Source organism: Pleurodeles waltl, chromosome 6 (genome assembly GCF_031143425.1).
Source record: "Pleurodeles waltl isolate 20211129_DDA chromosome 6, aPleWal1.hap1.20221129, whole genome shotgun sequence".
NCBI classification, from domain to species: Eukaryota; Metazoa; Chordata; class Amphibia; order Caudata; family Salamandridae; genus Pleurodeles; species Pleurodeles waltl.
Window position 1 is genome coordinate 155065720 of NC_090445.1, and position 26968 is coordinate 155092687.

Below are 26968 nucleotides of genomic sequence, written 5' to 3' on the forward strand. Positions count from 1 at the left end.
GCCAATTAACCTGGTTCACCTCTCCCGCGGATGTCTATATGGCGACAGAGGACAGGTCGCAGCAGTTTAGAGGCAGAGCCCAGCAACAACTCGACAGCTTGATGGATTATAAACGGGGTTGCTGGCAAAGGACTCAGACGATGGGACATTGCACGCTCAAATGTTCTGTATCCCTGAAAGAAACTGCCAGAGCTGGGTTTGATGTTGTACAACGTAGTGGTTAAGAAAAGGATGGTAACATGAACAGAAGATTTTGATGCACTGATGGGGACCAGCCACTCTCAGAAATGCCAGTTAACCCCATAACGCGATTATCATGTGTTTCTGAACAACTATACTTTGGGGTCTGGAACTTGTGCACTAAGATGTAAACTGTTCCACAGGGTGGGATGTGGGAACCCTAGTTCGTGCCAGGGACTAAACAAGAGAGAGGCACTTTATCAATGCGAGCCTACGAACTTCACTTACTGGAATAATTGTAATCAGCTGTTGGTGTGGTGTGGACAACCAGGCCAAAAGGACCTGAACCAAAATAGACACTGGCTGAAAAAGCTAGAAAAGAAGATGGGTACCATAGTCTTAACCCAGCAAGACCAAAGCTATCTTTTAGGGACAGTATAACTATTTTATGCCCAACCTCTCCTGACCTCCACGACTGAAAAGAGCAGAAATCACACCTCCTAAAAATTGTGCTTCACAAACTTTGAGAGTGGTAATTTTTCTGAAGCAAAGCAATTATGGTCTACCATCTTCTTGGTCTTGAAATGCTCCAGATCTCTTCAGCAGCAGAGGGACCTACCCTTGACCTTGGCTTGTCTCTTCAGCTCTACAGAATATGAGGCTTCCTAGCCCCCCCTAACTCCAGTTCTGCTAGTGCTAGAGCATCATCTAGATGTTTTTAGCCACTCACTATCAGGCTATGTAGCCTTCTATTTCCTTCCAGTTTAAAACTTTATCATACCTGGTTGGGCTGAGCAAAGTCTATATCATACAACTACAAATTACTCATTGATGGCTGAATTCTTCCTAAAGAGGTGACATTCGTAGGGAATTTGCTACACTAGTTTTGGCTGCTGAAGGTTAAAAAGTACTTTTACTATAATATGCTCGCCATGGTCACACGGGCACAACAGTTTACATAGAAAGGCTGTTTATCCATATAGAACCTGAATTTTATAATAATCACAATGCAACCCTATCTCCACCGTTATCGGCACTCTTCAGATCCAATATTTATGTTATTCCTCAGACTCTGAATGATGATTCTTTATTTCCTAGTCAAATTCTGACTCCTCCATTAGTTTACAAAATACATTTTTCTGCATCGGTTTTAACTAGATGTTCAAAGAGATCAATAATTTGGTTTGGAATGGGAGGTATAAATGTCAGTTTTTTTTTAAAGTGTGTATTCAGATTTTGCAGAGGTTTGTGGAAAATTCTCCTGTTGATCAAAAGAAGTTCTATCAGTCTTCTGCCTCAACCAATGAGAGCAGAATTCGGAAACAGAGATTGCTCCTCTGTAAAATTATTTTCTCTATTGGCAAATTAGTATTTATATATATATTTATATATGTGTTTTTCATTAAAAAAAGTTGTCTTTTATCACTGTTTTTTCTCTGTAGGATTTTCTCTTTATTTTGTCCTGGATCTGACACAAACACTGCTGTCCTGTGTGTCATTCAGTTTCAATCATGGAACTAGACAACTTTGAAGGTTCTTTCGAAATTTGCTGTTCATATATTTCCTCTGCTTCTGAACTACTTGTTTGTGATGTTGGATGGCCGTATTCCTCTCTTTGGATTCTCCATTCTGTATAAATCCCCCCACTTATAGAAGTGTTCATTCTTCAATGTCTAATGGCCCCTGAAGGATGCCTCCAGATATCTTGTTCTTCAACTGGGAATTTTCTTCATTCCATATCGTCCCCAGTCCCAGGCCTGCTGATGACTTCCAGATGCCTCCATATAATGCCTACTTGCATCTGTCTTGTCTTTCAGTGACTTTCCCATCATATCCAAAGTCTTCCTGCCTGCCACCATGATTTATGCGAGTGAGGCTGTGTTTCCATGGTCGTACCAACTGAGCGACTGGTGCCTTGGGACAGCATGTGCTGGCCTCTCACCCATCCTACATAAGATTTGCAGGGTTCCTTTTGTTCCAGCCTTTTGTTTCCTCAAGACCTTATCTCTTCACTGGTGGGATGTCTTAAATGAAACCTCATTGGCTCGCATATATTGGGAAGCGGTAAAACTGGACGTTGATTTCTGCTGAATGATGACATTCTGAGGTGTGTGTGTTGTGTGACAATGGTAGTGGTGTTGGCACATGTGCGCTGGAGGGAAATAGCTTCCTTGGGTGTATGTGTTCAATTAACTTTACTGCATGGTCGCTCTCGGTCACTTTGTACTTAACACCCTTTAGTGGAAACTATCTTTGTGAGTTGTTTTTCTTCCACCACACGACGCAACGTGAACCACACAGAGGCCATGTGATCTTTTTCTAGTAGTACCATTGAGGTCATATGACATTTTTGTTTCTCCCTTTGCATCCTTGCTCAAAGATCTCTGTTCATTGTTCTGACGCCAATTATGGCCTGGCTCAGGCTATATAAAAACCCATATGGTGGAAATATAACTACACAACACTTTGCTGATTGGCTCCTGTGCACCAATTTATAATGTAGAAAGCAGAACTATAGTTCCCAGAACCCAAAATACTGTTGGTTATAAAGTGAGGCTTAGCAGTATGTGTCACACACAACATGAAGACCCCTTGACTGCTAATTTATAATCAACTCTGACCCCGGCCTGCCAGTGTTTCAGATACTGCAGCCTGCTGCTATTTTCCTGGTTGGTCTTTGAGGCCATCTTCCTCAGTAGCAAAGGAAGAGGTGACTCATCAATAAAACTTTCCACGACAATAAATAGTCAGCCACCTAATTGCAGAACTGGCAACTTGGGAGTACTTTTCACTGTGTGGTTGTTATACGGGGAACCGAGGGTGGGGTCGTGCAGAGGGGCGAAGCTTTGAACCCCGACACTGGCAGAACAATCACATCTCCTAGCCCAGGGTTCTGCAAAGTCGGTCCTGGAGAGCCGGGTCCATGCCAGATTTTTAGCATATCCACATTTAGAAACAAGATGTTTCAGAAATCTACATTTTTCTAAATGTGGATATGCTTAAAATCTGGCATGGACCCAGCTCTCCAGGACCGACTTTGCTGAACCCTGTTCTAGCCTAACGTGATTTCCACGTGCAGAACCTGCGCAGAAGAGTTGGAAATCTATGAGCAGTGGTTTCCACCTCACCTCATGGTTCACTGCATGATAGTCACTCAGTACTGCACCGTGTGTTATATGGATGCATAGTGTTAGCTGGCAGGTGTACAACTGGACATGAGTCCATCTCACCGAAGGCGCCATGCTTCCAGCCCTGCTTAACTATTGTACTCTGGGAGCTGTAGTACTGGTTCACTTCAGTTAATCAAAGAAATTAGTAATTAGACCCATAGGGTCCTGGTGACTGAATCATATGAAGTTTTATGCCCCACACGGATGAAAGAGGTGTTTACAGCAAAGGAAAAGACATGCTGTTGACTTACCAAGGATGGCCAGCACCATGTTGTCCTTCAGCACTTCCATTGAACCCGAGCAGACAAAGTAGTTGGCCTGTAGGGCATCTCCCTGGCGCAGCAGGTACTCCCCGGGGGCACAGAAGGAGGTCTTGATATGCAGTGAGAGGGCCCGTAGGCACCCCCGGCTTGCCGACTCGAAGAGGGGCAGCTGCAGAATGTCCTTGTTCAAGTGCATGGCAATGTCAGCCCGGAGCTCGTCTGGGAAGTCCCGCAGCAGCTGTGGGAAGCAGAAGAGCACGTCAGGTTATGCATCAGAGGGGGCAAGCCAGGAAATACCAAGGGAGAGCCGAGTCAGGGGCCTGGAGTGGCCCCAAGAGCCAGAGCAGCAGGTTATGCATCAGAGGGGGGCAAGCCAGTAAATTCCAAGGGAGAGCCGAACCAGGGGTCGGGGGTGACCCTAATAGCCAGAGCAGCACATTAGGCTATGCATCAGAAGTTCAGAAGTGGGCAAGCCAGTAAATTCCAGGAGAGAGCCGAGCCAGGGGTCTGGTGTGGCCCTACGAGCCAGAACAGCAGGTCAACTAATGCACTAGAGGGGGCAAACCAGTAAATTCCAAGGGAGAGCTGAACCAGAGGTGTGGGGTAGGCCTCGGAGCCAGAATAGCAGGTCAGGTTATGTATCAGAAGGGTGCAAGCCAGAAAATACCAAGGGAGAGCCGAGCCAGGGGTCTGGTGTGGCCCTACGAGCCAGAACAGCAGGTCAACTAATGCAATAGAGGGGACAACCCAGTAAATTCCAAGGGAGAGCCGAACCAGAGGTGTGGGGTAGCCCTAGGAGCTAGAATAGCAGGTCAGGTTATGTATCAGAAGGGTGCAAGCCAGAAAATACCAAGGGAGAGCCGAGCCAGGGGTCTGGTGTGGCAGTAAGAGTCAGAGGAGAATGTCAGATTTTGTATCAGAGGAGGGCACGCCAGAAAATTCCAAGGGAGAGCCGTGCTAGGGGTCTGGAGTGACCCTAAGAACTAGAGGAGAATGTCAGGTTATGCATCAGAGGGGTGCAAGCCAGTAACTCCCAAGGGAAAGCCGAGCCAGGGGTCTGGGGTGGCCCTAAGTGCCAGAGAAGCTCAGGTTATGCATCAGAGGGGGCTAGCCAGTAAATTCGAAGGAGAGCCGAGCCAGGGGTCAGATGTGGACCTAAGGGCCAAAGGAGCATGACATAATTATGCATCAGAGGACAGCTCAGTAAATTCCAAGCGAGGGGCCTGGCGTGGCCCTAAGAACTAAAGCATGAGTTAAGCCACTGAAAGAACTAGCATGTAAATTACAAAACAAATGCCATACAAAATAGGTTAAAGACTTTTCACAATTACAAAAGTATGAAAACGCTTTGTTTCAGTACAGTAGTTTATAATACTACAATGAGGGACTTTTATAGGAAGAAACCGTTTCTAAACATAAACTTAGAAATATTCAAGAAACTCCCACCTTCCCAGTGCCTTGACGAGATTACCACGAGTGAACCAAGTCTGGTTAGTTTGCATGTGCGCTGTGTGCATGGATGACTGTTTGAATGGTTATTACATACACAGCAAGAGTGTAGTCCTTTAAAGCATACAGCACACAGCCTGAACTAGATTACTTCAGGTGATCAGTAAATGTAACTGAGGCAAAATAACGTGAATTGGTTTGTCGAGGATCGCGTGATTTGCTCAAGGTAGATCCGAGATTTCAACCAAGGTTTACTGGTCATAAAAGACTTTCATCAGCTAAAGAAGGCCAATGTTAAATAGCTTGCAAAATATACTATGGTAGGTTAAACCATTCCGACACTATTTAAAAAATATTTCTAAAATATGTTCATATGATTTACTATACAAATTCACAAAAACATATTATTTGAAAAACAATAGGGAAAACTACATAACTTAAGAACATGGGCAGGTCAGCACTATATTTTTAAGGTAATATCACTTGTTTTCTCTGACTAAAGCTAATTCAGCAGATGCCAGCAGCTCAATGGCGGCAATTAAGTGACTTTAAAAGCACAAGTTCAGTATTTAAACTTGAGTTGCCGTGGAAGAAGTTCACAATGTACGTATGCCTGTGTTCAGCATAATTGTGAGCCCTAAATAAAACTGCTTTAAGGGCCAGATGTAGCAAAGGTTTTTACCCATTCTGTGTCTATGGGAAAAAGTGTTCGTACATATGGCCCTAAGTAACGCTGCAGTGCATGGGATGCTGGGCTCGGCTCCTAAATGGTCCTAAAGGAATGGGCCAGATGAAGTCTGTCTCGGCTCACCCACCTATATTATGCATAGATACCATAAAAAAACACATATCATAGCTTGCTCCTTGACACCAGTGCTTGAAATGGAAAAATAGAAGTTCTCAGTAGTGCTGGTACTCTCCAATTAAACATATTACGTTTTTCTTGAGAAGTGCAGGTACTCTCCCTCTAAAAATAAAAATAAAGTGCTGGTACTCTGTACCGGACAGTACCGGCCCATTTAAAGCACTGCTTGACACAAGTAAGCAGCTCTTGCAGCACAGTGTTACTCCTAAGTCTACAATGGGAAAAGGTAAAGTTAGATACCAGTTTGGCAAGAAAAACCAGGACTGGGTGAGCTTCTTGAATTAGGGAACTTCGGAACTTTGTTGAAACGGATTCAGCTTGTTTCTTATGGTGACAGAAGAGAAGCGGTCTTTAACCACAAAGGCTCTCCTTTTATCAAAGTGCAAGGAAGGAAGGGCTTCCCTTCACCAACCAGCATTAGACTCTCACTTGGAGGTTCCGTAAAAATCCCACTTATCTAGTAGGATGGCTCTAGTTACAATTTACAAGTGATCTTTATTGCTTGATTAATAAAAACCTTTGCAATATGGTACACAATAAAACACCCATGCAGGGCAGATACAATCAACATCATAATTCATAGGAAAACCGCTTTCAAGTTACCCAATTTAAAATTGCGAGTACTAGAATTGAGTAAAAAAAATAATCTAAGAAATGCAGTGTGATCATTAATACCAATTTAAGTTGCAAAAACAATGCTCATTGGCATTCTAAAACAGTGCATTAGAAACCATTAAAGTGCAATAGTCAATTTATGACATCTGTTTTTATAAAAGATACAGAGCAATTGCTTCTAATATTGTCTGGACCAAAGCGATCTTTAAAAGGACTGAGGTAGTGCAATCCAAAATTAGGGTGCAATTGCATTCCTCATTCGAAAATTTGGAACCGAGGCATGTCTGCGGGTGATTGAGGAATCTGCGGAGGATTTAAGAATGTAGATGCGCATGGCATTAAAGTAAAGGCCTAAAAAGATGGCAACATAAGTACTTCAAATTGTCTACTGCATCAATCATGGCAAGTATCAGATACAAAAGGTCCGAACCTAGGCCCATTAGTCTGAGGATGCAGGGAAAACGTACTAAAGTCAGTGTCCAACTGACAACCGCTTCTTCCTGATTGCTCCTTCTCAATCTATTACCCAGACTCAGCTTTAGCCAGCTCCTTAAAAAACAGTAGGATGGCTCATTCAGTTAAACACTCGCTGCTGAGATATGTGGTGATCTGCTGATCTCAAATCCTGGCAAGGCCAACTCAGCCCTGCCTCCTTCTGAGGATGGTAAAATGGGTACCACTAAAGTCGGTGATAATTATAGCTCTTGGCAATGGCAGAAGTGCGGTATAAAGCATTGAATAAAAGTTATTATTAGATTCTAACAGCTGGCACTTTAATCAGTAGAGTTTTTTTGCTAGCTGGCTTGATTTGTCTTCCTCTATGTCAGTATGGCAAATGAGCTTTGCTCTATAATTTGTAATGCTCTCTGCATTGTTTTCTACTTGTTTGCAGGTTGGGTAACATTACTTGACAGAAACTGCACTTTGATAATGTCTAGATAAATATAGGCATTGCACTCAGGCTGCGGTGGTAGGAGTCTGCCAGTCTTTTCAATAGTAGCAACCCAAAGAGAGTGAAAAAAGATGACCTAACTGATCCTGTTTTTCCCCAAAACTGCTTCAACTACTGTGTTCTTTCCTGTAGGTACATTATATCCCACCAGTACCGAATTTGCCCAGAAACTAATAAAATCTGTTTTTTTATAACAAAGGCAGATTACTGAGGGCCAGATTGAGATCCCTAGCGGTGGCACCACCAAGCTGCGTCAGCGGCATACTAGAGAAGACCGCCAAGTTGGTGTTTTTCTGCCGCTGTATTTAGATGTTACAGCTCTACAAGCAGTTGGCTGGCGGGGATTTCGCTGATGGAGTGAGGATATTGCGAGACCCAATGGACAGCGGACCTGTGGATCAGAGGTAGGTCACACACACACACACACACACTGTACCTTTGCCATATGTGTCCCCTTGAATCACACACTACACATCACACCACAAACACACCCGTACCCTTTGCCATTCCATCACAGCACAACACGTATATGCCACAAACAAACACTGACAGACATCCACGATACAAAATACATTCATCATTAACACTGAACCCACAAATGACACAACCACCACAACTACACACTCAGCTACACAAACACACTCACTCAGAAGAACAAATATCCACATTTGGACTACGACCGCCACATGACATCACTCATCTGAATGTTACACGCAGCACCACAACACACAATATACACAACAACATCAAACCCATATGTAGGTAGCACACATACTGACAACCACAGCACCCATTCCAGCTCCCTCCCACTCATCCTGCCAATCGCATCTCTTACACACATACATGTACTGACTCACACACACAACTCACAGCACAACATGACAGGTACAGGTCCCCTGGCAATGTGTACACAGGGACACAGTTGACAGGTGTGAATGTACCATCACTGTGGTTCCAGCATTCATTTGCCAATGAATACTGGCACCGTAATGACTATTGTGTATGTGTGCGGTATGCGTTGTGTAACAGTGTATGCCCACCAGTGTCTCACCCATTCGTGTCCCTGACATATGACAGTAACTTTAAGAAAATACTGCGACATGTATGTCTGCAGTAGTTCTGAGGGCATGTGCAGTAACCCCTCAAAGTACACAGCCAATGCGGGTTCCCTACCTTAGTGTCCAGCGACGTGGGTGTCATGTTTTCTCTGTGGTCCTGTGGCAGTCGGTGTTGTGCAGCCAGGTCCAGTCAAAAACAGGAGTGAAATGGGGAAAAAAGGCTAGTGTTCACCCCTATCCCCCCCAATCCGCCAACTCAGAATGGGGGGGTCGAGCTGCCACTTTTTTCTTGGTGGTAAGGCACATCCAAATCTGCACAAATTTCCCTCTCCGCTGTTGACACAGGGGTATTTCTTGGCGGGGACGACAGTTTGAATGCATGCTTTTGTCTATGGGACTGCCAATATCTAAATACGGCGGGCAGGCCGTCAGGGTGGTGGACGGGTTTTCTGACAAAAAGTCATCAGCTGGACCATTACTGCCAAGATCTAAATCAGGCCCTTAGTCCAAAACTGGCGAGTGCACTTTTGCACCGACCTTGGAAGAGAGTGCCCAGCACAAGATTTAAAACACACTTTTTGCAGCACAGAGTCTCTGGAAATGCTAATGTGTAAGGATGAGTCTATATGCACTGTTAGTTATTCACTGATATATAAGTGCCACTGTTCATGTGAAGTTTCTCAGTATTGGTGCACGTTATGCATTCTGGTGTAGTTTTCTGGTGAAACCTGATTTGATTTGAAGGACAATTGTCATTGGGAGCAGGTACCTCAAATAACTTAGCAAAAATATTAACATTTAGAAACAGTGTAGGGGAATACAACAGTGAAAATAATCACACCACGAAGTGGGAACTAATTTGCAGACTCAGTCCTTTTGTACAATATCAGGCTGTATGATTACCATCATGAAACACCACCAGTGCACACTCGTAAATGTCTCCAATTCTGCCTGAGTTTTCCAAATCACCAGTAAATGTAAGCATCATTAAGCCATGGGAATATTTCTATCAGAGCGAAGCAGAACATGGTCAATATATAGGCTTAAGTAATGATGTCACTGGCAACTGAATGGACTATTTTTCTTTATCACCTATAAATCAATGACATCATCCCCAGTATGCCATTTCATTGTCTTATATTTGTTAAATTGATGCCATGCTGAAAACCTAAAACCTTCATTAAATGTCGCAAAAAGGGTTGTAATATGTACTGTAAAGTGGCCATTAAAATGCAGTAGAGTGAAGAAAGTAGATAGAAATTTAATATACCCCTACTTTTAACCAAACTTTGATGATACCAAGCAAATGAAGCATGTGAGCCCAACCCTCCATAGAAGAGCTTCCCTCACTTTTCAATCCAGGTATCTATTCAATCATCCTTTCACCTATCTATCCACTGAGCCATCTTTCACCATTTCATTCATCCATGGTCCATTCCACCCACTCACAAATCCAGCATCTATTTATGCATCCATCCATCTATCCATCCTTGAACTCATCTATTTATCAATAAATTGTTTCCATCATTTGATCCTTTCACTAGTTCATCCATCCATCCACTCACCTTCGCATTTACTTTGCCATCCTCCATGCTTTTACATGTTCTCCTCCCATTCTTTCAAAGTTACATTAACCTACCCTTCTTACCTTTCTTTCACTGTCCTTTTCTTTCTTTCATCATTGCTTCCAGCTCTCCTTCCTTCATGCCCTTTTCTGACTACCCATCGTTCGGTCTTTCTTGATCCCAGTTAATCTTCCTTTTAATCATTTCTGTCCCTTTCCCCCACTTTCTATATTTATCTTTCGTCCCACTTCACTTTGTTTGTTTGATTTCACAGCCCTCTGGCCTGAAGCTTTTGTCTGTGTAGGTGCAGAGATAAGAGGTGCAAAAAGAGCCACGCCCGGCAGTACAGGGGTGGGAGGTGGGGTCCTGTGGCGACCGTGTCTCCTGCTCCACACTTTCCACCAATTGCCTATCGTGTCATTTGGATACATAATTACTAGAGAGAGTGAGTGGAAAGGGAAAGAACCAGGGACTTCCTGATGAGGAAATGGGTGGGATGGATTAACAACAGTCTGATGAGTAGTTAGATGTAGAGAAAAATCTTAGGGGACGATGAATAGCTAGCATCTTGGTAAGAGTGCGGAGGTCATCATCACAGGAGGTGAGAACCTACTTAGCACAGCATGGGAGGGAGAAGCTGAGAGAAAAGTGGCACAGAGCAAAGAGGTGGAACAGAGATCTGGCAATGTGGTGGTACATGGGAAAGGAGTGGGGAGGTCCTGGGGATTTCATCACAGGAAGTGCTGTGAGTCAGATTAGGGACGATACTGATGCAAGTTGGATTTTGCTTGACACCGTGAGCGGGAGTGGGTTGGGAAGGAAGTGTAGTACCATTCTAGGAGTCCCAGCTTAGAAAGTGTGAGGAGATCAAGTGCAACATGGTGCTCCACCATGAATGGTACAAGAAAGCCAGACAGCTCAATAGAAGGGTGGCACGGAACAAAGGTGATCTAGGTGTGGGGAGGTGCAAGGCAAAGGATCATTCATGTCCTCCTGGATCCACTTTGCTGCCAAATGCATCTATACTAAGGCCAAGGGAGCCAGGGGTTGTGCATTGAGGTGATCCCTTTTAGTTGGTGTTCTAGATTTTTGGGACAACAATTATTTTGAGCCTGCTGTTGGATTGGACGTGATGCCGCACAGAATCACAGAATAATTACTAATGTTATCTAGTGTATGAGTAAAGAGAATTTTGGTAATATATATATATATCTTACTGCCGGTGCATGTGAAGAGGTGCAACCAAACCTCTTAAAATTTCGATAAAAGTATCAAGCAAGACTTTGTGTAATTTATACGTTTTGTTGGAGTATCATGTTACTATCTAATAAAACTGGATTATTATAAAGCTTCCAAGAGTGGGAAGGTCCTGTTCTTTGTATCAAAATAATATATATATATATATAGATACACACACACACACACACACACACATGCTGTGCCCCAAAGGATTGGCTAATATCGTGCCTCTATTAGTGGTATACAACGACATTTAGAAATATACTCTATGGTAAATTGATGATGTAAAGTAAGTAAAACCCCATCTCTTGCTTGGTCTTCTGAATTCAGCCATTTTACACATTTGCATTTTCTGTGTGGTTTTCCCAGATTGTTCACCTTTTATATTAAACTTACCTATAAGTCCCTAGTATATGGTACAAGCTGTACTCAGGGCATGCAAGTTAAATATCATTAGTGGACTGTACCACCTCTATTTTGCCATTCACAACAGTAGCTGTGCAAACATGCCTTCAGCCCTACCACTGTAGCCTGATTGTAGCAGTGCAAAAACTGCAATATGACCTGTCAAAATAAACCCTTTTGATAGGTCAAAATCTCTGTTTAAAATATTTATACGCTACTCCTATGTAGAACTTGTAGCCCAAAGAGTAGACATGGTGCATGGCATTTTAAAGTAAGGCATGCAGAAAATTAATGTTAACATGTCCTTACAATGGCTAGCAACCAAAAGCTATTTTTCACTGTGACAGGCCTAGCTGTCCTTTGTACCATAGTACTAATTAAAAAATACTTTTATTGTATCCCTGGAAATGGACTAGCTAGAAAATTGATGAAATAGCTATTTTTAATAGGTATTAAATGAAGTCAGGTTTGAAATAAAAATTTAGGAAGATTAACGTTTAGATAGTTACCTTTTCTCTGCCTGAATCTGCTTGAGTCTAACTTGCATTTGCACTCCAACATCTTCTGCCAGTGATTTGCATTTGAATAGGTATGAAAAAGGTGTGAAAAGCCTCACAAGATCTACACAAGAGGTCACTGTGATTAACAGGGTGACGTGAATGGGTAGGGATGACTCATTTGAGTTCAGCAGAAGGGTGGAGGCTGTGAGCATTCTTTTTGACATTACAGTGTCAAATCCTGCTTGACAAGTCTGCTTGGTGTACATATAACAGTTGAGGAGCACTTGAAAGGAAGAAAACAATATGCCAAGACAACTCTTTTGTTTTAACTGTCTAGTTGCTTAATAATCCTGCTTTTGTCCTCCCAGTCTTCTGTCACTGAGTTTATTGTGGGTACAGTGGCTGCTTCAACCTGAATTTTAGTGTAAGATATGGAAGGACACTAGCATTACCATAGTGCGCTCAACGCTCACACCCCCAGCCCTCATAGCCCAGGTTTAGTGATGCCGAAGGCTATTGTCATCTTGAACATGCCCAAAGTGTGTATGGTTGGCTCTGGAAACTTTGACCCCATTTGTTAGGACATGCCTAGGAGTCATTCCCACCCACTAGTCAGTGCTAACATAAATGTGGCACCTGCAGGCACCTACTGCAAAACACCGCTGGACCTGAGGAATAAAAGAAGAGGACCGGAAATGCAGCCTGTTAACCTGAGAGGATCCCTGAAGGACTGGATCTGCTCCTTCTTGTGCCCAGGACAAAGAAGTTGACTCCAAAGGTCATAAGGATGACCTCCTGTTCAAGCTACGGAGATACAACCGGCTACTACTTACTTGCGCCTTCTATCCATCCTGCGTCACAGGACATAAACCAGGACCCTCCAGCCACCTCTGTCCTGGGCTTTTCTTTCAATCTGACTCCAGGTGTAACCCATCTCCTTGAAGTCAGCTTTGAGGCCTCAGGTGTGACCTATCCAGCCCCAGTGTCTTTTCATGATTTCTTCATGACCAGGGAGTTGGAAAGTCTGCTGCCGTAGATCGTTGTTGCTGATGGTGTTTGCCAGGCAGATTTGAAGGATTTTCCTCAGGCTAATGTTGATGAAAGTCTGGACTTTGTTCGTGGTGGTCACTGTCGTCCTCCAAGTTTCTGCTCCATACAGAAGGACATATTTTACATTGGTGTTAAAAAGCCTGATCTTGGTTTGCAGCATTAGGTCTTTGGAGTTCCAGATCGTCTTTAGCTGAATGAAGGAAGCCCTTGCTTTGCCGAATCTTGCCTTGACGTCGGCATCTGTACCACCCTGCTTGTCTGTGACACTGCGTGGGTAGGTGAAGGCCTCAACCTCTTTCAGTGAATCGCAGACATGGCCAAGTTGAGCTGATGTGGCTGCCATCTTGTCGGTTTTTTCTTGCATCTTCAGATAAATATGGGATAGTATGGTAATGCCATCTGCAAAATCCAGGTCGTCGAGCTGCATCTAAGGTCTCCACTGGATCCCATTTCTTTTCCTTGCTGTGGATGTCTTCACAATCCAGACTATGGTCAGAAGGAAGAGAAAAGGTGAGAGCAAACAACCCTGGCAGACTCCAGTCCTCACTTGGAAGGCATCTGAGAGTTATCCTCCATGCACTATCTTGCAGGTCATTCCCTCATAAGCATTCCTGATGATTCTTATCAGTTTATTTGGCACACTTTAATGGCAGAGGAGTATCCAAAGGGTTCTCTGTCCACTCTTCATAGTGATGAAGTTGACATAGAGAGGAGAGTTCCATTCCATAGACTGCTCAAGGATAATGTGTAGTGTTGCAATCTGGTACATACAGAACCTATCTTTAGCGGAAGCCAGCTTGCTGTTCTCACAAATGAGTGTTGACTTGTTCCTTTATTCTGTTCAGGATAACTCTGTTTGAGCACTTTGCCTGGGATTGATAGAAGAGTTTTTCCTCTTTAGTTTGCACAGTTACTCAGGTCATCTTTCTTGGGGATCTTGACGAGATATACCTCCTTCCATTCTGATGGTACCTTTCCCTCTTCCCAGATCCTTCCAAATATGGGGTAGAGCATGTCTACTGATGTTTCAATGTTTGCCTTCAGTGCCTCTACTGGAATGTTGTTGGATACTGCTGCATTCCCTTTTCTCAGATCTTTGATGGTTTGCCATATTTCTTCCTAGTTGATTAACAAGTCCTTGTCAACTGGCTGTATGTCGGATGGAGACTGCGACACGGGCTGGTTCAGCAGTTCTTCAAAGTGCTCCACTTATCTTTGTTGCTGGTCTTTGTTACCATGATTCTCTTCCCAGCATTGTATTTAACAGGGCATTCTTACTACCAGCTCTAGGAGGGCCTTTTCTGCAACTGCTCAACTGTCCAGTGGCAACTGGACCTGGATTGGACTCTGCTGTTGGCCTCTTCTGTTGGCCTTTGCCTGACATCTTTAAGTGCCTCCCGTGACATTCTGCGGTGCTTTAGAAGTGTACTCCTTTGGTGGATTGGGACTTAAAGGACTAAGGGCCTGATTACGAGTTTGTTGGTCAGAAAACCTGACTGCCAGACCCGTGGTGAGGAGACCGCCGCAGACCTGGCAGTCTCCCCACTTGTCCTATTATGAGTTTTCTACTTGGCTGTTTCTGCCGTTCAGCCTAGTGGAAAACTTGCGGCGGCATTGGACTCGGCTCCAGATGCAGCCGAGTCCAATGCCGTCGCACAGAGGGGCCGTCCAGCACCCTCCGAATGCGCACTGTCTGCAAAGCAGACAGTGCGCATTCTGACGCTGCTGTGGAGTGGGGCTCCTGCACTGCCCATAACTATGTCGAGGCAGCACAGGGGACCCCCTGTGACCCCCAGCACTTGTTCTCCACCAGCCTTTTCATGGCGGTTGAACCGCCATGAAAAGGCTGGAGGAGAACATGGTTGTAATCAGCAGAGCGGTGCTGATTGATAAGGCTGGAGGAGAACATGGTTGTAATCAGCAGAGCAGAGCTGACTTTAGCCCTGCCCTGGCCGATCACAACCAAGACTGCCGTCAGCCCGTCAGGATCAGATAGCCTGGCGGTGATGGCAGTTCCCTATCAGTCCGACTGCCAGGGTTATGATGTGGTGGTCGAACTGCCACAGCCGCGGCAGTCCGACCACCACCGCGAGTCTGGCAGTCTCAAGACCACCAGACTCACAATTGTAATTTGGCTCTAAGTCAGAAGGTAAAATCGTTGACCAGGATGGACCTGGTTGGTGGATTCGACACGGGCTCCATCTCAGTCATCCTCAAATTGTGCCTACTATGACCACTATCATTGACACTTTGTGCTTTTTGGCGCTATTCCAACATAAAACCTTTACAAATTACTATCTCTGTTTCCGTTTATTTGATTTTTATCATTTTGGTGTAATTTTGTTTGTCAAATTGTGCTCTATTTTTCTAATTCGGTTAAGGTTTCTTATTGCATTGTGACATTATAATTAATTTAAACTGCATAAATACTTTACACATTGCCCCAAATTAAGCCTGTCTGCTCTGTGCCATGGCTACCAGGGGCTTGAGCTCAGGTTGATTTAGTGACTGACTTTAAAGGTTCACCTTTCAAGGGTTGTGATCATGTCTTGAGGTGGGTAGTCACCCACTTCAATTAATCATCCAATTTCTTACTTTATAATTTAGAATAAGGTGGTAATTATTACATTTAACAGAATTATAAAAATCCACTCGAAATCGCAGCATTCACGTATTACCCCTTTTGTTTTAATACCTAGTGCTGTGAATGCTACAGATTTTAAGGCTGCCAAAAAGCACATAAAGCTAGCAAAAACACCCGAGGAAAATACCACCACCCTAAAACAAAAGTAAACACCCAATGCCCTCTATAAAATGAACAAGGCGGGCCCAAATCGAGTTACCATATGCTGCCATACATTTTCTATGGTCAAATATTCTCTCTCAATGACTGTGCACTAAAGTTTTTTGGCTGGTATTACAGGCCCTGCATGTCCAAAACACAGTGCTGCGGTTGTGCCAAACAATGCTGGTAAGTAGTATGGCAGGGGCATAATTGGCATGTGCTCTGGCCTTTATTATTGGAGGGGCAACGTATTTAACGACTGGCCCAGGGGTCATCCCCACCACCCAAATGTGGTTAACATGCATTAATGTGCATTAATGTGCTAGGGTATTCTTCAGGGAAAAAGCATTAGACTCCCTATGCTGGTGAATCAAGTGCTGAGTTTCTTAGCCCTTAAGTCTTTCAGCTCCCACTGAGTACTGCCTATCTACATCTCTTTATAAGGGTCCAGAATTTTAGACGGAGCAATGGACAGTTTTCTTTTAGATGTTCTTATTCCTTGCCAGGGACAGTTTCCTAGGTGGTCAAGTGGGTATTCCTCTGTGGCTTGCAGGCTAGGGTGTCATCCAGACCGTAGAGAGTACTAGCTCCAGTCCCCTGTCTATGTCACTGGGCGACCAGCTAGTCAAACATGCGGAACAGGCCCTGGGCCAGCCCCACGGAAGAGTGCATGCGCACAGGTGTTGTTTCTTAGACATCTGGTATCCAAACGTGAGCCAGAGCGGCTCAGGTAGAGAGCGGGAGGCCTTCTCCATAGAGATGCAGAACCCGATGGATTGTCACCTTCCTACAAAGTGCCAGCGCACAAGGGTGGGAGACCCTGCAGACTGACGTCTGCCATTGCATGTCTGCTACAATGTCACTGTGGCAGGGTGTAGCATGGGTACAGGGGAATAGGTACAAGGGAAAATGGAAGACAAAGGGGTTGACACTGGTATGACATTGGCACTTTAGACGCTTGGAATGAGGAAGTCAGAACTAGGGCAGGCGTTGTAGAAACAGGGTTATCATTGTTATGTACATGCAGGGGGCATTGCTCTGGTAACAGCATTGTGAATCTTAATTAAAAGGCAAATGCACAAAGCGCCATAACATTGGTGTGTCGCATTGGAGGAAATATACAAAGTGGCACAACACTAGTCCTTCCTCTCTCATCTTAATGCATGTTACAAGGTACGTGTTATTTGAATAGCCTGCATCTCCCATGAGTATGCCCTCATAGCACTCCTTATAGCCAATGATGTTCGAGCAATGTGTAATAATTGCTTTTCATACTAGGGCATTGTGGACTCTGGCTCTGTAGTAACATCTGTAGCCTAATGACAACGTCAATGAAAAACTTGGAAGAAATAAGTAACTTGCACCTTGAGCAACTCTCCTGGCACACCAGGCCACTTCCTGGCAAGGTCAGCAGGCAATGGCATATTTGAGCAAATCACATGTCCGGCTGATACACTGAGTACTGTATAACATGCATCAGGCCGTTATAAAATATTAGAGTAACAAGCAGATATTTTTGGAGGAATCGAGACACATATTGGAAGCGTCTTAGTACATAACAACACTGTGTAAGACAGGATATGCTTAACTTGTAGCATAAAAAAATCCCTGCTGTATGTCCAGTATGTTGACCAGCCACACAATGTTTTATTGATTTTATGTTCTATAAAGGAGCCTACGGTAGTACAATATTTAATGAATTGTCCTTCAGAACTATCCATAAACTCCATGTCTTTTAGCCTACATGAATACAAAATTGTTGTGGAATATGGAAATGTTACGGCATTGTATTGCTGTGTATATTCCATGCATTTTTTCGAAACTTTTTCTTTGGTGGATCTGAGGGGTGAACTTTCCTCTTCCACCAATAGTGGGTTGGACTTGCTTGGTGCGCAAGCTTGCCAATTGCATTATGGAGCTGGTACAAATTGTTTTTGCGATGTCTACTTGGGTTCCTAGTCCCTCCCCGATTCTTGTTTCACCAAATCAATGTTCTCAGTGGATTTCAGTGGAGAGATTGAAACTGCCTCCTTTTCACATTGGAAGTGACAGCGACGTCTCTGTGAGAAGCACTGGCTAAACCGTACATAAGAACCAGTATAGTGAGGTAAACAAGACATTTAAGGAACAGGAGACCTCGAAAAGGGTTCTTCCCGTGACAACTGTGAAACAGATAGGTGGAGTGATTACTCGTGACTGCGAAGGAATATCTAGGCAAATTATATGACCATCCATGCTTCTGCAAGAAGAGCAGGGGACTAGTAAGTCACATGTGAAGCTGTGCCTAACAAAGGTACCATCTTGCAGAAAAATCAAGCAGTTTTTCTGTAGGCTAGCCCACCCACCTGCTATTTAGGAGCAAGAAAATTGTGTCGTCATCTCCAGTAACCATATAAACACATCAAAATAATACCACAGTGACTAAGTTTGGATATCAATTCTTTTCCATAGCAAGAATGAGAAAACTATGTGTTTTCTAATAACTGTTCAGCACTAAGTAACCTGGCTGTGAGCAATGGCGGTATTCCCGGCTGTACTCACCTCATTGGCATCAATACCATTGTTCACCGACCAGGTGGTCTGGAAATACTCCAGCATGCGCTGCTTGAGCTGCTGCGGGAGGCGGTGGACACGGATGAAGTCTTTGAGGTCCTTCATCCTGGTGTGGTAGAGGGAACGTCGCGAGTACATGCGCTGGATGATGGCGGTGACGTTTCCAAACACCACGGCGTGCATCAGAGCTGTGGAACCAAGAAAGAAAGGCAATAGAGATCAACAAGAGCGCATTGCGAGAGCGTGAGTGGTACAGGAGGAGGATCTAGTGTGCACCAAGGTCCTGGTCCTCTGCGACACGTAAGACATGTAACAGACGGTGGGTCAGGAAGGCTCTGGCCTCCAAAGGAGATTTTAAAATCGAGGTTTCTCCAGGACAGATCTCTGTGAATCCCAACTGTTCAGAAGAAAATATCAAATTTCAACTCCACTGGAATTTCTGCCAAATCTGTTGAAGTTTCAAATTAAGTTCCAGAATTCTAAAGAAAGGTGAAATTGCATAGAATTCCTACTTCATATAGAATTCACAAAATTCAAAAGGGCTAGGTGGTTCCTATATTTATGCAGCTTCAGGTCACATTCTGTAAACTCTGGAGTAGGTTTTCGTTTGCAAATTTCAAAAATAAGGGTGGAATTTCCAAAAGGCATTCTAGACCTTTATAAAAGAGACGTTTGAAGGTATCGGCAAAGTAGGCTCTGGCCCGGGGCCCCAGCCTTTCAGGGGCCACGCAATAGAGCCAGCTCAGTTCTGCAGAGTGTTGCCCTGATGAACTTGCATTTTTTTTTTAAAGTGCTGTTAAAAATACCATTTTCCTTTTTGATGTAGGTGATGTGTGAGAGCATGTTACATATATTTTGCAGAGAAATGTTGTGTTTATGTTTCATGCAACATCCATAAAAAAGTTTTTTTTGTTCAAAACAGGGGCCTCACATATGAGAAATTTGAGGGCGCCACAGAGATGATTTGCAGTATTATTAATTAGCAGCTGCTGTGTTACAATATTAAAAGAACATGTCACTATTTCTGAATATTAGATGTAAACACATTTAGATTTTGCACCAGTGCGCCTGCGCTGTCAGTGACCTGGCCAAAGAAGGCATGAAAGAGCTGAAATTGGATCATAACTTCAAAGCAGCTCCCAAAATAGGCTTGGACCAGATGTACTTGCTTTCAGAGCATACAGAAAGTTGACCTTGGTGGACCTTTGGCATTGGGGGAAAATGGGCGAGTTCTAATCATTTCACCTGGAGACAACAGCTCCACAGAGGTTTTAGGAAATCAGTTTCACTTGTTGGAAAAATGTTTGTCAGCCAGGCTTTTGTAACATGGCTAACTCCACTAGCAGAGTAGGGGATGTATGATGGAACAACGCATGTGTATATCATGCATTCCTTTACAACGCCGCATCTTTACCACGCATGACTTTCCCATACATGCCTTTACAAGGAATTTTGAATTTCGTTGTAAAAGCATGTTTGGTAAAGGAACTTAAGTGGTAATTTTCCCCCGCCCTGCCCCCTACACCTGACACCATACTGCACCCGCTCAAGCCCTTAAAACTGCCCCTTCTGCCCCTTGCCCTGTCCTAAAACCTTCCCCGCCCTGTCCTAAAAGCTACCCCGACCATCCACCCCTCCCTAAACCCTAAAACCTACTCTGTCCTAAGAACTACCCCACTCTGTCCTAAAAATTAACCCGACCCTCCGCCCTAAACCCTAAAACCTACCCTGCCCTGTCCTAAAAACTACCCTGACCTCCTGCCCTAAACCCTAAAACCTACCCTGTCCTAAAAACTACCCTGCCCCCTGCACCCACCCTCAACCCTAAAAGCTACCTATCTTAAAACTTACCCTGCCCTATCTTAAAAACTACTCTGACTCCTGCCCTAAACCGTAAAACCTACCCTGTTCTAAAAAACTACCCCACCCTGTCCTAAAAACTACTCGACCTCCAGCCCTAAACCCTAATACCTACCCTGCCCTGTCTTAAATCCTACCCCGCCCTGTCCTAAAAACTACCCGGACCCTCCACCCTGCCCTAAACCCTAAAATCTACCCTGCCATGTCCTAAAAACTACCCCTTCCCTGCCCGAAACCCTAAAAGCTACCCTGCCCTGTCCTAAAATCTACCCGCCCTGTCCTAAAAACAATGCCGACCCCCCCTCCCCATCCTAAAACCTACCCTGTCCTAAAAACAACGCTGACACCCCTGCCCTAAACCCTAAAACATACCCTGCTGTGTCCTAAAAACTACCCCAATCCCCAGCTCCCATCCTAAAGCCTAAAAGCGACCCTGTCCTAAAACCTATCCCACCCTGTCCTAAAAAATACCCTGACCCCCCCACCCTAAATCCTACCCTGTCCTATAACCTACCCCACCCTGTCCAAAAAACCACCCCGGCCTCCCGCCCTGCCCTAAACCCTAAAACCTACCCTGCCCTGTCCTGAAAACTACCTGGCCCCCCAGCAACCACTCTAAACCCTAAAACCTACCCTGCTCTTAAAACTAACCTGCCCTGTCCTAAAAACTACCCTGACCCCTGCCCTAAACCCCAAAACCTACCCTGCCCTGTCCTAAAAACTACCCCGAACTCCCACCCTAAACCCTAAAAGCTACCCTGCCTTCTCCTAAAACCTACTCCGCCCTGCCCTAAACACTGCCCCACCCTAAAATCTATCCTGTCCTAAAACCTACCCCCTGTCCTAAAAACTACCTGACCCCACGCCCTGAAACTTAAAACCTACCCGCCCTTTCCTAAAAGCTACCTCAACTGTCACCCTAAACCCTAAAAGCTACCCTGACCTGTCCTAGAACCTACCCTGCCCTGTCCTAAAAACTACCCCAACCCCCAACTCCCTGAAACCTAAAACCTACCCTGTCCTAAAGACTTCCCCACCCTGTCCTAAAAACTAACCTGACCCCTAACCTAAACCCTTAAAATCTCTGTCCTTAAAACTACCCCACCCTGTCCTAAAAACTACCCGGACCCCTGCCCTAAACTCTAAAACCTACCCTGCCCTGTCCTAAAAACTACCCTGGCCCCCACCCTAAACCCTAAAACCTACCCTGCCCTGTCCTAAAAACTACCCCTACCCCATGCCCCCACCCTAAACCCTAAAAGCTACCCTGCCTCGTCTTAAAACCTACTCTGCCCTGTCCTAAACACTACCCCGCCCCACCCTAAACCCTAAAACCTACCCTGTCCTAAAACCTACCCCATCCTAAAAACTACCCAACCCCCGCCCTGAAACATAAAACCTACCAGCCCTGTCCTAAAAACTACCTCAACTCTCACCCCAAACCCTAAAACCTACCCTGCCCTATCCTAAAAACTACCCCTACCCCATGCCCCCACCCTAAACCCTAAAAGCTACCCTGCCTTCTCCTAAAACCTACTCCACCCTGCCCTAAACACTGCCCCACCCTAAAATCTATCCTGTCCTAAAACCTACCCCCTGTCCTAAAAACTACCTGACCCCACGCCCTGAAACTTAAAACCTACCCACCCTGTCCTAAAAGCTACCTCAACTGTCACCCTAAAAGCTACCCTGACCTGTCCTAGAACCTACCCTGCCCTGTCCTAAAAACTACCCCAACCCCCAACTCCCTGAAACCTAAAACCTACCCTGTCCTAAAGACTTCCCCACCCTGTCCTAAAAACTAACCTGACCCCTAACCTAAACCCTTAAAATCTCTGTCCTAAAAACTACCCCACCCTGTCCTAAAAACTACCCGGACCCCTGCCCTAAACTCTAAAACCTACCCTGCCCTGTCCTAAAAACTACCCCGGCCCCCACCCTAAACCCTAAAACCTACCCTGCCCTGTCCTAAAAACTACCCCTACCCCATGCCCCCACCCTAAACCCTAAAAGCTACCCTGCCTCGTCTTAAAACCTACTCTGCCCTGTCCTAAACACTACTCCGCCCCACCCTAAACCCTAAAACCTACCCTGTCCTAAAACCTACCCCATCCTAAAAACTACCCAACCCCCGCCCTGAAACCTAAAACCTACCTGCCATGTCCTAAAAACTACCTCAACTCTCACCCCAAACCCTAAAACCTACCCTGCCCTGTCCTAAAAACTACCCCTACCCCATGCCCCCACCCTAAATCCTAAAAGCTACCCTGCCTCGTCTTAAAACCTACTCTGCCCTGTCCTAAACACTACCCCACCCCACCCTAAACCCTAAAACCTACCCTGTCCTAAAACCTACCCCATCCTAAAAACTACCCAACCCCCCGCCCTGAAACCTAAAACCTACCTGCCCTGTCCTAAAAACTACCTCAACTCTCACCCCAAACCCTAAAACCTACCCTGCCCTGTCCTAAAAACTACCCCTACCCCATGCCCCCACCCTAAATCCTAAAAGCTACCCTGCCTCGTCTTAAAACCTACTCTGCCCTGTCCTAAACACTACCCCACCCCACCCTAAACCCTAAAACCTACCCTGTCCTAAAACCTACCCCATCCTAAAAACTACCCAACCCCCGCCCTGAAACCTAAAACCTACCTGCCCTATCCTAAAAACTACCTCAACTCTCACCCCAAACCCTAAAAGCTACCCTGCCCTGTCCTAGAACCTATCCGCCCTGTCCTAAAAAAATACCTCGACCCCCAACCACCCTGAACCCTAAAACCTACCTGTCCTAAAAACAACTCTGACCCTCCGCCCTAAACCCTTAAAATCTACCCTGTCCTAAAAACGACCCCACCCTGTCCTAAAAACTACCCGACCCCCGCCCTACACCCTAAAACCTACCCTGTCCTGTCCTAAAAACTACCCCTCCCCGCCCTAAACCCTTAAAGCTACCCTGCCCTGTCCTAAAACCTACCCACCCTATCCAAAAAACTATCCCGACCCACTATCCCTGCCCTAAAACGTACCCTATCTGAAAAACTACCCCACCCTGTCCTAAAAACTACCCCGACCCTTCGCCCTAAGCCCTAAAACGTACCCTGTCCTAAAAACTACCCCATCCTGTCCTAAAAACGACTCCACCCCCTCTCTCTCCTCTGGTCGCTGCTCCTTCCTATTCCGCCCTGACTGCTCTCTCTGCTGTTACCACGCATATGCCTAGTAAAGACATGCGTGCTAAATGCATGCGTAGTAAACGCATATACGTTGTAATGGCAGCGTGGTCAATGCATAGCATTGCATTGACTGCGTTGTTAGTGAGGTTTCCCGCAGAGTAGTAGTAGTGTAGCCAACACTTCAGTCAGTATCTGTTTGGGGCAGTGGTCGAACACAATACGAACTAAAAGAAGCACTTCGGATCATATTTTTGTATTCGTGCAATGCATACAAACGACCAGTCAAGGCCGATGGTCTCTTGGAACACTGCGTGAGGTCTTGGGTTTCAGGCTGCAAGGGTAATGCAGGCCAAGAGAGAAGTGACTTACTAGCCTCAGATCACACCCATAAACCCGGTGAGGATGCAATGCAGCTATGGAGAACTTTATTTGCATAAGTACTTGGGCCAATGGACACATGCCTTTTAAGCATGGTACAAGCAACGAATATATGAAACATTGTTCATGTTGATGTGAACGTGGCTCCCTGTTGACATCCTGACAGCACCCCATGTACCAGGGTGTCGGCAGACAATATCTTCTTTGAAACTGTTCTGGCACAGGCGCTATGTCTGATCCCCAGTGATCCCCACGGCTGTCGTGGTGAACACCTAATAGTGTGTCCATGACAATGTTGGCACATACATGTACAGTGGCCCTCTGATCCCCTGGGGTTAGTCACCTATTCTCATGGTGAAGGAATAAAATAGCTTCATATTGTCATCCTCATCTTCGCCCATACCTACTGCCTCACTGATCTCATGTACTTTCCCTTTTATCCCACAGGGTGCAAATAAATTCTTAATGGCTACCTTACCACATAAATACTAACTTCTAGTTGCATGATGCTTAACTGAAATGTTCTCTTCATATTCAAGTCATACAAAGCCCGCACCCTGTCCTCTTGGGAGTAGAGAGAGGGCACTGCCTTCTTGTAGCGGCTCATTGGTCTCCTCGTCGCACCCCATGGTTAGAGGCCACAGACACAGTGTATCTCCTCGGAGATGATGCAGGCAAGCGCAAATTACCCCACTTTGACCCCGAGGACTCACCTCCTATCAACATGGTGCAGATTGAGAAGATCTTCTCTGCATCTGTGTTGGCGCACACGTTGCCAAAGCCCACGCTCGTGAGGCTGCTCAGGGTGAAGTAGAGCGAGGCAATGTAGGAGCTCCGGATGGAGGGGCCGCCCATGGAGTTATTGATGTACGGAGCTTCCAGCCTTTTGCCCAACTCATGCAGCCAACCTTCAAAATCACAATGCAAAAAAAATGCGATTATCAACAGGACAGGATTGTATACAAGGGCTGGTAAGTGTAGGCTGCTTTTAAGCAGCAAGCAAACTCAGTGCCATAAATAAGAAACAGAAAACTAGGGACGAAACACACAGACCTCTTAAAATACTATTGTGTGTTTCAGTTCTCTATAAGGTTTTGATTTACAACTGCAAGGATCTCAGAAAATGTGAATTTACACACGGAAATAGATTTACCAGTGGACAATCTTAGCCCATAATGGTGTAATGCTGCACATACGAAATTTTTCAACAAGGGCCAGGATTTAGGCATTCTAGGACTGGATACTCTGGAAAATTTGGGAAAAACAACAAACAGCAACAAACTTAAGAGGATATTCGCAAATGTCACAAATCCCTACTCCCATCATGGAAATGGACTGAGATTTACTCTATAAAGGGCTGGGGTAACTCCCTTTCCAGGGTATGAATGCAAACTGAATGCCCCTATAATTGTTGGGGGAGTAGGGCATGAGTTTTTTCCCAGGGATAAAGGTGATGTTCCATAAAAAAATACACTTTTTCGTGTGTCGTGCAAACAAAAAGCTACACAAAAACACACAAAGATAATTGGGAATTCACAAACATGTCCCAAGCTATAACAATTTTCCAGAAACCTTTAAGAATTTTTCAATCCAGCAGTCTGCAGCCATGTGAGTTGGTAAATTTGCAGGTGCACATGCTCTGTTTTTTGTGACTCAGGCACTTTGTCCTAAGGAATCTGGGTGCTCAGAAAAAGTCAAGCTGTATGGGTTATAAAGAATGACACTGCTTATTTCTTGTGAGGTGGCATTTCTTCAGTCTGTGAAAAGTAATTGCTGCTGCAAATCGAAGGTACCAAAGAAAATGTCTAGTGAGCTATCGGGTTGTTGGTGACCTGTGAGCTCTGATTGGTCATACTCTGCAGCGGTTGCTTGTGGTGTCCTACAGGACTGCGTCTGCTAGCGCTTTGGAAGGTGTAAGGCTTATCTGACGTGGAGAATAATTACTTGTTTTGTGGGCACTGCTGTTTCGTGTCTTTCCTGTGCATCATTGCTGCTTCTCTGTGGGGAGCCATTGGTGTTGTATTTTAGGTGCCAATGTGGGTTTCTGTGGTGTTCGATGGAGGTTTGTGCCCTTTTGGGGGGTATTATAGCTTTATAGCCTGTCATAGCAGGCTATATCGGCCATTAAGGGCCTACTCCAGCGTTAAAGGTCCTAGCCAAAAGTCAGAGCCGTTAACAAGTGAGCGGGCCTTTAATGGTTAGTATAGACCAGCTATGGCAGGCTATAAAGCTATCAGAACATTCTGCCCCATGAGGGAAGAATGTCCTAATTGAGAAAACAAAGGTATCGGAGACTGAAGCCTTTGTTTTACAGCTCTTGCTGTGAATGTTCACTTGTTAACAGCTGTGTGCAGTGCCTCAGCTGTTATGATTGATCATTCACAGCAAGAGCTGTGAAAGCACTCTATAAGAAATCCCCCCCAGGTTCTCCCCGGCTCGGATAAACGTAGTTCAGCCAAGCTAGGGAGACAGATCAAGAGCTGATCAGAATTCCCCCCTCCTTCCTTCCGAGGCACCAGTGACACTTTGGGCTTTGGGAGAAGAGAAGGGGAAGGATCTGGTGTTTTCGCTTTCTCCTGCCAAATCCATATATTTTGGAGAGGCAGGGGAAAGAGAAAAGCAAAGAGCAATAGGACATTAAAATGTGGAGAGCAGCGGGCCTGTACCAGCTTATATAGGCCACTGCCGCTCCATTGTCTTCAACAGAGCACTCAACATTTCCAATGTTCTAATATAGCCGTATAGCCCACTGCTGAGGACTATACAGGTTGTTGAAGGGCCCGAGTTATAGGCCAGAACCACAGGCAAGGGCCTATATCGAGGGAGAGTACCTTCAACAACCAGTATTGCCCGAGGTAGAAGGGCTATATAAGCTCTCCATGGGACCCCTCCTGGTGATCCACAGAG

General features: G+C 45.1%; 1 protein-coding gene across 1 annotated transcript in view; it reads right to left on the reverse strand.

The window, feature by feature from the left end:
- The window catches only part of KCNH4 (potassium voltage-gated channel subfamily H member 4), a 541864-nt gene that overhangs the window by 40411 nt on the left and 474485 nt on the right, over window positions 1–26968 (reverse strand). The window contains exons 8-10 of the mRNA XM_069237683.1: window positions 24775–24969; window positions 18638–18837; window positions 3602–3851 (exon numbers count right to left, since the gene is read on the reverse strand). Coding sequence (XP_069093784.1) covers window positions 3602–3851; window positions 18638–18837; window positions 24775–24969 — 645 coding nt within the window. The remainder of the gene's footprint in view (window positions 1–3601; window positions 3852–18637; window positions 18838–24774; window positions 24970–26968) is intronic.